At 40.8% G+C, this 11,140-nt stretch overlaps 1 protein-coding gene across 2 annotated transcripts; it reads left to right on the top strand.

Annotated features, from left to right (window-relative positions):
• The first annotated feature begins 293 nt into the window (after window positions 1–293).
• Window positions 294–9,889, top strand: trnau1apb (tRNA selenocysteine 1 associated protein 1b). Of its 2 annotated transcripts, none has more exons than XM_080907904.1 (9): window positions 294–458; window positions 2,297–2,394; window positions 3,051–3,150; window positions 3,951–4,003; window positions 4,925–5,053; window positions 5,523–5,639; window positions 7,242–7,545; window positions 8,729–8,771; window positions 8,872–9,889. In XM_080907904.1, the coding sequence occupies exons 1-9, from the start codon at window positions 420–422 to the stop codon at window positions 9,006–9,008; spliced, it is 1,020 nt and encodes a 339-aa protein (XP_080764030.1). In that variant the 5' UTR covers window positions 294–419; the 3' UTR covers window positions 9,009–9,889. The 2 variants fall into 2 exon arrangements, with proteins under 2 accessions (XP_080764030.1, XP_080764029.1); XM_080907903.1 differs by having other exon boundaries at window positions 8,726–8,771.
• The last annotated feature ends 1,251 nt before the right edge of the window (window positions 9,890–11,140 follow it).

The following is an 11,140-nucleotide window of genomic DNA, read 5'->3' as shown; positions in this document are numbered from 1 at the left end:
AATAAAATATAAAATATTTCAGCGAGGAAAGTGTGACAATATTTTTTTATGAGGACCAACTTTTGGCCTGCGCAATGCGTCCATATCACACATGTCCGACGCCTTGATATATTTATTTTCACCTTGTAGACCTCGAAATGCTACCAAATGTCAATATAAATTAATCAAGGCACATGTATTTGTGTGATTATTAATTTGACTTATTTCCCAATTCTGACTATTTCGACCTATGGTCTACGCCAGCTACAATAGTTTCGAGTGAGACTTTTAATTTGAAAAGACCGGAGCACACGTCTGCTGGCTAAGGCGGAAGTGGAACAACGAATGGACGTGTCCAGTGTGACCGTGTAGATAACTTTAAACAAAACATTTGCTTTTTGTACCACGAATATATACTCTTACCATCTTATCTCGCATCCATGATGTTCAACAGACAGACGAGTCTCTGGATGGGTGATGTATGTTTGAAATCCATGTTTCTGTGTGTGATCTTAGCTTAGCTATGTGTGGCGACTGCTAGCTAGGTTGAGTTAGGGTAACCTACTACTTGTAAAATGTTGGACTAAACTGTCTTCCAGTGTACACAGTTTGAAAAGATTTGGTGTAACATAATTCAATAATACCACATATTAACGACGATAAGTCATCAAACAACTCTAATGTTATTGTCTGTGGCCAGGCTCCTCCTCGTATTGTGGCGAGCTTTAGCAAGTGATGCGAGCTAATCATTAAAGTTTAAATATAACGCCAACAAAGATTAACAGATTAAGCCGTAAAAAGTGCCACACACAAAATTATTCTCTAAACTCAAAGTTGGTATAGGGTTAAGCGAAAGGACAATTTTTTTTTTTTTTTAGTTTGAAAAAAAAAAAACCAAACAAAAAAACAACCTCGGTCTGGAGGCGCGCTGTGCCTGTGCTAAAGACACACAGATGATCGATCAAATTCAAATTTTATTTGACACACACACACACACACACACACACACACACACACACACACACAACCATACACAGTATGACATGGGGGTGAAATGCTTGTAGCTGTGCAATGCCCGACCATTAAATGACAGAAAAAGGTTTTACAGTATTTACAATTTACAGGTTACTACAAAAATTTACAAATTAACTTGGAAATTTACAGTAAAAAAAAAAAAAGTGCAAATAGCAGAAAGAGATTATCAAGATTATAAATTATAGGAAGTTTAATCAGTTTTATTGGTTGTGCGTTTTGACTTTTGCTGTGGGTTTGGGCGACATCAAAATCCCAAATGTGTCGCTTTTTGTCAGTCATGTTAGTTGTGCATTTTCTCATGTGATTTCGAAACCGCTTAATTACATAGGAATGCTAAAATGAGGTTTAATTTGTGTGCGTTTGGTTATTTTTACTAAATATTCTGTAGTAGCTTCTGTAGTAGAAACAAGTATCAGTTAGGCTACGTTCACACTGCAGGTCTTAATGCTCAATTCCGATTTTTTGATCAAATCTGATTTTTTTTTGTCTGCTTGTTCACACTACAAATAAAAAGTGACAGCAAACGCGCTCTAGTGTGAACCCTCAAAGCGGCCCGCGTGCGCAAAAGAAGACGTCACACACAACGCGCTCTGTTTAGACCCAGAGCAAACAGTATTGTTTGACTGATGGCCCTTAATGTAAAGCCGGAAACAAGTCTTTACATTAAGTTTCCCAATTTTGCTTTAAGTTATAAAGTTATTTTGTTATTTACATTTGGCCTAATAATGATCCTTATCGCTGTTTTAGAGAGGAGCGGTGCTTCAAAGGATAGTTGCAGATTTCTATCAGAATCTGCAGATTATACAAATAAAATGTTCACGTTGTCTTCCCAACAGTTTCACTGACCTCTACACTGGATGGGCAGGAAGCGTTCACATGTCTTCTCTGGCGCTGATAATTGGCGTCTGTCTTGTGTCAGTGACGTAAAAGATGGATTTAATGCGACATGACCGTTCAAACAGCAGTCGCTTTCTAAAACATCAGATATGTATCGGATTCAGCACCACATACGAGAGTGACCCAGATCGGATTTGAAAATATCGGATTTGTGCCGTTCACACTGTCATACCATGATCGGATATGGGTCGCATAGGGTCAAAAAAGTCGCATTTGATGCGCTTTCGCCTAAAGTGTGAACGTAGCCTTAGAACAAAGAGCCATGCTTTGTTGCATTGTACTGTATTACTGCGTAATAACATACAGTAAATCATAAACATGCATTGTATTATATTGCACAGAACCTAATGTGGTGCATATGATGTTTCTTTGTATTTGTGTGTAGCTCGACCCATATATGGATGAGAACTTCATCAAACAGGCCTTTAGTGCTATGGGAGAGTCTCCATTTGGGGTCAAGATCATCACTCACAGGATAACAGGGTAGGATATATGCATCAGCCTAAATGTATATGTATTAACTCCGCTAGACCACTGAAGTTCTGCTGTGGTATCTGCACCAAGATGTTACCAACAGATCCTTTAAATGATGGAGGCCACACCTCACAACTTGCAGAACTTAGACTTGTTTGTCCAGCACATCCCACAGATGCTTGATTGGATTGACATCTGGGGAATTTGGGAGCCAAGTGAACACCTCAAATTCATTGCTGTGTTCCTGTTATCAGGGCGCATTATCCTCCTGAAATAGCCACACAGCCATCAGGAAAAAGAGTTACCATGAAAGGTTGCACACGGTCTGCAGCACTCATTAGATAGGCGGCAAGTGTCAAAGAGACATTCACATGGATGGCAGGACCCAAAGTTTCCCCGAAGAATATCGCACAAAGCATTACTCCACTCTCTCAATTTCTAAGCGTTGCCCATTTCTCCTGCTTGTAACACATCAACTTTGAGGACAAAATGTTCAGTGGCTCCCTAATATATCACCCACCAACAGGTGCCATGATGAAAAGATAATGAGTGCTATTCACTTCATATGTTAGTGGTCATAATGTTATGCCTGATCTGTCTGCGTTTTTCCCGCCTCTTTCTCGTTCAACACTAAAAGTAGCTACCGGTTCTGTTCTCTTGTGCAGCGGTTCAGCAGGATACTGTTTTGTGGAGCTGGCAGATGAAGCGAGTGTGGAGCGGTGTGTCCAGAGACTCAACGGGAAACTGGTTCCTGGATCAAACCCGGTCAGTTCTGTAGTGCAGTTGATATTTACTCACATATATTATTCATCATTATTATTTCATCATAAATACAAAAATATTGTTGACATGTAATACCGCCTTCCTTTTTCAGTAGAATTATCAAACAGTACTTAACTGTTGATCTGTGGATAGTGGAGCTCAACTAGTCTTGGTCCTGCTTTGTTAGGACAGAAACACAGTGTTAGGTGCTTAGGAGTCAGTTTAACATCCTGTTGTTATTGTCTCTGTGAACACACCAGATTTTTGTTGCTCTTAGTGCTGTCACTGTGAGGATTTCCCTGTCAGTTTAAACCAGTTTTATCAAGAAGCAAAACTAGTTAAACATCATGTTAAGTGCAGCTGTCTCATACTAACTGCAGAGACGGCTGGTCCAGTTAAGTCTGGTGATGCAAGACAAAAAAAGGCATCCCATCTTTCAAATTTCAGTTCCAAGTGGTTTGGGAAGTTGTGAGCTTTAGCTGCTTGCTCCTTGGTTTGAAATGCTTTTGGCCCCGTGGGCTGGCCAAGCTACTGGGCTCCCCTGTTCACTGGGCTTTATCTGCTGCTGAAGGTGGCTAAGAGGCTTGTACATGAATGTACTTTGTTTGAAGCTGGTGAATAGAGTCTCTGGTAGGAACTAACTGAGGAATGGGCTAAAGGCTGGTCTGGGTGGTGGAGGTATGTAAACCCAAATAACAACCATAGTAACTCCACTTTTTATTTCCAGCAATATCAGTGCTATACTACATGTCTTTGGTGTGTCTGCCTAGCTTAGTGTGTGTTCTTTCTCTTCCTTTGTGCAGCCCCGGAAGTTTAAGCTAAACTATGCCACCTATGGGAAACGGCCAGAAGCAGGGTAAGGCTTTACTTCCATTCAGTCTTTGTTTGCTACATAACGCCAAACTTTTGGAGGCAGTTTTCTGTAGAATTTAGTTCCTCCAGCTAACTTGCCTAGCTGGAGGAAGAGACGGCACAGAAAAGAGGAACGAAAACAACGGACGGCAATCGGGGCAAAAAATAAATGAGAACAGAGAGAAGATAGAAGTTAATGACATGCAGCAGTGGCATACAGGTCCATACATTTTTGGACAATAACAGTTTTCTATTGATTTATTTTGTTTTACCCTCAGCCATAAAAGGCTGCTGGGGTGTTGCCATCACCTTGCCAGGTGGGTGGGCGGGCAACATGGGCCACCCACCCTGAGAACGAAGCACCGTAGGAGTTTCAAATTAAGCCCTCTGACCTTGACCTTGAGGTCAAAAAATCTGGTGAATGCAATAACTCAAGAAGGAAGTCATCTAGGATTTTAAAATTGATACTATAGGTATATAGTAAAATGGTTGTAATTCATAAGCGATTAACACAACACTTCACTTGAACACCTCGAATTAAAGCTGAAAGCCTCCACGTCAATCACATTTTGATTGCTTAATTTAAAATCCACTGTGGTGATGTGTAGAAGCAACGTGACCAAAGAAATGTTGTCCATAAACTTCTGGCCCTCATTGTATAAACAGTGAAAGCTGAGGGTGACATGCATCATGGGAGGGGGTCCAGATTGTATTATAGGTAGGAAATGGGCAATTACAATTTTATGATCTAAAACTGAACAAAGTTGTTCCGTAAATTATCCAGCTTCCAATACACTTCCTGTTTAAATACGAAGGATAACTTGCATAACAGTCCTTATTAAGTGGGATGTGGGCTAAAGCAGTCAACATATCAGTATATCAGTCTATCATACTGAGTAAGAATATTTGATCTTGCTTCTCTCAGGCCAGAGTTCTCAGTTTTCGTGGGCGACTTGGCTTCTGAGATAGATGACTTCCAGCTGCATCAAGTTTTTAAGAAGTACCCTTCATGCAAAGGAGCCAAAGTAGTCACCGACCAGTATGGATACTCAAGGTACGTCAGCTCATTGAGGTGCACGTGACAGCGGCAGCAGTATTATTCTGTTTGACTGTGAATTTTGTATTTCTTCCTATAGTATGATGTATTGCCTTCTTGTATGAATGTTGTAAGAGTATACTGTAATTTTTTTTTTCTGTTTTCTGTGCTATAATAATGATTTGGATAGCAGTACTATGGACGTTGACCATCAGTGCATCTTCATCTATTTTCGGAAAAAAAAAGGCTGAAGAAATGTTTTCTTGCCGTCTTAATGCTAAAACTATTGTTTTCCCCATATAGGCTAAGCAAGAGCAACTCACAATTCAAGTGATGCTACCTCATGTTAAAAGTAAAACAACAAGTTTCAGTTCTACCATAATAATACCCATTATATTCTGTTTCTCATTATAAGTGGCTATTAAATGCCAAGTATGGAGTGTGCGTTGGCGGTGCAAAGGAGGCGTAACTGTTCTCTGACTTGCAGAGGCTATGGCTTTGTCAAGTTTGGAGAGGAGAGCGAGCAGAAGAAGGCGATCGAGGAGTGCCAGGGTACAATGCTGGGAGGAAAGCCACTCAGGCTCAGTATTGCTGTTGCAAAGAGGTAAGACCCAGACAAGGATAAGAGAGAATAGAATAGAGAAAGTGCCAAAGAAAATAGGACAGAGGAATTTGGATTCACCTGAACTCAGTTTTATTTACTTGGCGCCAAACCACAACAAAACTCACCACAAGTGATTGTATATTGGTAGGCAAAGATTCTACAATAATGGAGAGGAACACCCCAACATTCATGTGATGGCCTATGAGCAAGCACTTGATGATGGAAAGGAAAAAAAAGCCTTTTTAACAGGAAGGAGGAAGGAGAACTCTGGCAGAACCAAGCTCAGGGAGGGCCATCTACTACAGTCGGTTAGACTGAGAGGACAGAGAAAAGCAGTGGGAGGTGGGATAAAAAACACTCTGAATAAGAGAGTCAGAGTTTAATAATGACCAATTGTTAAATGCAGAGTGCTTTATAACCATAGAGAGGGAAAAGAGGTGAGTGACCAGAGCCTAGGATGATTGTAGCACAGGGTCAGTGCTGGTGAAGGCTTCACTGAGGGCTAGCAGGACAAGAGAAAGAGAAACCTGGGGTTTTTATTATTATCAGGTCTTATTTGATAGTCTTTTAGTAACCAAAAGACTGAACTAAAATTCACACTTTAAAATTCAATCTGCCTCAAAGTCAGCCTGACTGGAAAAATACAGTCATGTAAAATGAAAGTAGACCCTCTTTCAATTTCAAGATTTAGGACATAATAACATAATAGCAAGTCTTAAAATGAGTAAATGCAACCTGAGATGACCAACAATATATTATACTCTCATAATTTACAAAGAACTATGATAATAATCAAATAGATGTAGTTAAGTGTGACCACCTCTGTAAAAGCAGATGTTTTGGCAGTTTGCTGGTCTGGAGAGTTCATGTGTGTTTTAACACAAAGCTAAGAAGGTCTTAGGGAAGCAGTTATTGTTGCGCATCAGTCTGGGAAAGGTTAGAAGGCCACTTCAAAACATTCTGAAGTCAGTCATTCTCCAGTGACAAAGATTATTCACAAGTTTAAAATATTCAAGACATCTTCCCAGGAGGGGACCAGTCAAAGTCCAGACCTGCATTTTGGTAAATGGCCTGTATTTGTATAGCGCTTTTCTAGTCCCTAAGGACCCCAAAGCGCTTCACACTACATTCAGTCATCCACCCATTCACACACACATTCACACACTGGCGATGGCAAGCTACATTGTAGCCACAGCTGCCCTGGGACGTACTGACAGAGGCGAGGCTGCCGGACACTGGCGCCACCGGGCCCTCTGACCACCACCAGTATTTTGGCTCTGTTTTTGCTAACTGACATGATGCAGTATGCCATGTGTTACTGGTTTGATGTAGTGTTTACCTAAACTTTAACACCTGCTAAGGACCCGGTTAGGTTTATTATATAGATATCCAAAAGCTTACTTAGGTGTACTTTCTACCATTACCATATGACTGATTTATATTTGATTTGTCTGTAACAAAAGTATAGTCCAGTTTACTGTTTCAGCATATGTCTACACCTTTAAATCCATCCAGGCTCCTCTGAGACATGTTCATTCATGAAGATCTTTCATCAGATAACCTTCAAACAAACCAAAAATTGTTCTTTTTGTCGTTTTACAGCCAGAAGATGAGCAGCTACCACGGGGGCCAGGGCCAGAATTACCAGAGCAACTACAACCAGACTCAGTCTGGTTACTATGGCAGCCATAGTGGTGGAAGCCAGGGTTACTATTCTCAGTGGGGGGGCTACGACCAGTATGGTGGCTACAACAGTACCGGCTACAACAGCGGCTATGGCAGCGGCTACAACAGTGGCTACAACTACGGTTACGGAGCCTATGGATACCCACCACCAGGTCACATGATGCCACCACCTCCCATGGGGATGCCACCAATGTCCACAGACATGTCAGGAGCCGTAGAGGTAAGGGGAACACTTTCACACCAGTGCTTAAAGGAACCCTGACATTTCAGGAAGTTAGCAAAGCTTAGCAAAATGACTTTTAGCGTGAGAAACTGCTAACCTTTGCTAAAGAACAATCAGCTTCCTTCCAAAAGTTTAAGATTCTCATTTACATCATTTATCATGTTATATAGAATGCTCACAAGTAATTCATCCAAACACCAGCTCTCTTTACCCAGAATGGGCCAATTGAACAAAGCAGCTTCAGTGTAGACAGGACAAGTGACACTGCTGAGTTAACTGACTGCAAACTGTTGTCACTGCCAAGTGAAAATGTTCACTGAAACATGTTCACTGTATACACCCAGTACACATAGCACAGCTGACACATTGTCCGTGTTTATATTCAGAATCAGAATCAGAATACTTTATTGATCCCTGGGGGAAATTATTATTTTTTTTTTTTTTTACTTATAAATAAATATTTGGAAAAGAAACATGTGTAGTTGTAGCAGCAAACAGTGTGTTAAGTGGATGCGTTGTACAGGGAGATGGCCACAGGCAGGAATGATTTCCTGTGTCGTTCAGTGGTGCTTTTCGGTAATCTCAGTCTCTCACTGAACGAGCTCCTGTGACTGACCAACATGTCATGGAGTGGGTGGGAGGTGTTATCCAACATTGTCTTTATCTTGGACAGCATCCGCCTCTCCGACACCACCTTGAGGGAGTCCAGCTCCATCCCCACAACATTGCTGGCCTTACGGATCAGTTTATTAAGTCTGTTGGCATCTGCGACCCTCAGCCTGCTCCCCCAGCATGCAACAGCATAGAGGATCGCACTGGCCACCACAGACTCATAGAAAATCCTCAGCATTTTCTGGCAGATGTTGAAGGACCTCAGTCGCCTCAAAAAATAGAGACGACTCTGGCCCTTCCTGTAAAGTGCTGTGGTGTTTTTAGCCCAGTCCAGTTTATTGTCAATGTGTACTCCAAGGTATTTATAGTCCTCCACAATGTCAACACTGACCCCCTGGATTGAAACAGGGGTCAAGTGTTTCCTGGTCTTCCTGAAGTCCACGATCAGTTCCTTGGTCTTTGCCACGTTGTGTTAATTAGTGCCATGTATTATCACATCCAGGCAGTTTTCAGATTTATTTCCATGTTTGAGAAAGTAGTTCTAATCCCTGATGTCATTCTGCAGCAGAGCCATGTGGAGGCTGAAGACCTAGATGAGGATAATGCAGAAGGTAAGGCTGAGTCACATAACATTAGGGGAAAAAATCTATCCAGAGAAATGTCGGAGACACTCACAGAGTGGGGATTTGCATTGTGGTTTCTTTTTTCTAGAGCCCATTCCCGAGTGTGACGTCGACCTGTGGAACAAAGATTTCATGCAGCGCAGTGAGGAGCTCTACGATGCCATGATGAATTGTCACTGGGAGGCTCTGGACTCTGTTGACTCCCCCATCCCCTCATTCTCTTGATAATGTCCCCCACCCCCCCTGAAATTTTTCATTTTTAAAAAACGTTTTTGGTTTTTTATCCCCAAAATCTTAACAACACACTGACACCTTCTAGTGGCCAGCTTTCATTTCCTGTGTCAGTTCTCACTAAGACTGATAATACAAACACGTTCCTCTTTAAACACCTAAAATATTCACAGACTTGGCTGTAACAGTTAGCATGTTAGCAACAAACAGCAGGTCAGTCATTATTCAGTGCTCTGTAGTTTATACCATCTGAGGTGCTGCAGCTGACCAGCGCTCAGAAGCTGTAGTACTGCAGACTTGAGTGTCATCCACCACCACTGAATTATGCCACTGAGGAACCAACTGTAGTTATTTGGTGATGGAATGACCAGCAGATGCACATTCAGCAACGTTGAGATTGACATCTGCAAACAAAAATGAAAACCATGCCTTTATTGTCTTTTGTCATGTACTTCCTGTGAGTCCAGGATGATCATTAGAATTGCTTTGTACATACACAGCATCGATCCTTCTCATCTTTTTTTTTTTTTTTTTTTTTTTTAAATGAAGGAATTCCTGTCTTTTAGAAAAATTTCTGATAGATTATTGAACTCATTTAGGAAGAGTTGAAAACTGAGTTTACACCCTACAGAAAAACACATCAATTGGAAACGTTATCTGTTTTTCAAACAAGAAGCTCACAATCTTTCTATGTGCTAGATGAACGAGACAAACTCCCAACATGTTCGAGTGCTGTGAAAACTGTGTGAGGACTTTAACGGCTGATTTGATGTCAGACTTCGAGGCAGCCATCAACTGCTCTTTGATGGCTGAAGTTTTGTATATATTTTCTTTCTGGAGATGTTTTATCAATAAAATGAATTAAGGTGGAAAAATGTCTCTTGAGTTTGTCTTTACAGCCAATACTGGAAGGAAAGTATTAAAATATACAGCAATAATAAAAATGCTGTTATAAGTTAAGAAAACATTCAGTTGTCTTCTTAAACTATTTATTGTATACAGAAGATGGGCGAAGAAACATCGATATTACTCACTTTAAGTCATAATGTTACCAATATGGCTACAGTAGTGTTGGTAACCGTATTTGGACTAGAGGGTGGTGTGATAAGTCATCAATAAATAGTAGTTTGCTGGGTTGCTACATCCATGAACTGTATAGGTGCATTTTGTTCTTGAAAAGCATAATATAAATAAATCTTACATATGTCAGGACACCTGTGAGTCACACAAGGTGGGCCAGTTAGAAAAAAGTAGAAAAGAAATGTACCCTCTGTACAAGGAAGGAAACTTAACTAGAGGAATATAAGAGTTGGCTCCCGAGGTTGCCATTTGTTTTGGATCCACAGTTGGAGGCCTCAATTGCCTTAATCTCTCTCTTCTGTCTTGTTTTTTGACCCAGTATTAACCATTTTTGAAGGGCTAATTGCGAAATTATCAGCGAGCAAGTGTAAGAATTTTACACACCTCTAACAATGAATAGGGGTGAATCCTAAGCCTTAGTATAATTTTAAACAGATACATATACATAAACCTACAAAGAGCAGTAAACACCAGAGCAGGTGATTACAGCCTGTACACAAAGAAAATCTACTGGCACTCTGAATAAAAATTGTGATTTCTTTATCCACCCTGCACCCCTATGCAGAGTGGAGCAGTTTATTTGGGCTGGCCTGTTAGAGCAGAGTGAAGCAGAAACCGGTTACACCCTAAGGGCCAAGGCCTGATCACCAGATTCTTTCCCCGGAGCTCTCTCCCAAGGCCTACGGAGCCCCGTAACCCTATTCCAGACGATGCTTTGTGCCATCGTTTTTTGTTCACCTGCCTGATTCCTTTGGCTTTGGTTATACTGAGCTTTGACTTTAAATTGCCTCACGTAAGCTTGTTTTGACCTCCAACAGTCTGAATGTTGTATTTAAGCCTTCACACCAAGTCAAGTTATTTTGACAGTTCTTTCCCTTTTTCACTCCCATCAAAGACTATTAAATATATTTTAGATAAAGTGATCATGCATTAGCACAAGTTAAAATCAAATAGAAGTTATATCTATTAAATGAGCACAAGATAAAAAAAAACTGTCAGCAGGAGAAATAAAGTCATGGAATTCGGAACTATGAACTATGAACTCT

The sequence above is a fragment of the Rhamphochromis sp. 'chilingali' genome (genome assembly GCF_963969265.1).
Source record: "Rhamphochromis sp. 'chilingali' genome assembly, chromosome: 16".
Classification (NCBI taxonomy): domain Eukaryota; kingdom Metazoa; phylum Chordata; class Actinopteri; order Cichliformes; family Cichlidae; genus Rhamphochromis; species Rhamphochromis sp. 'chilingali'.
Note: the sequence above shows the minus strand (reverse complement) of the source record. Positions and strands in the feature narration are given on the sequence as shown.

Excerpts from the sequence above, each read along its gene's own strand:
- trnau1apb (XM_080907903.1), top strand. The coding sequence starts at position 420 with ATGATGTTCAACAGACAGACGAGTCTCTGGATGGGTGAT. Across the intron at positions 2,395-3,050 it reads ATCACTCACAGGATAACAGG|CGGTTCAGCAGGATACTGTT; the intron begins GTAGGATATATG and ends TCTCTTGTGCAG. Across the intron at positions 7,546-8,725 it reads ACATGTCAGGAGCCGTAGAG|CAGAGCCATGTGGAGGCTGA; the intron begins GTAAGGGGAACA and ends GTCATTCTGCAG.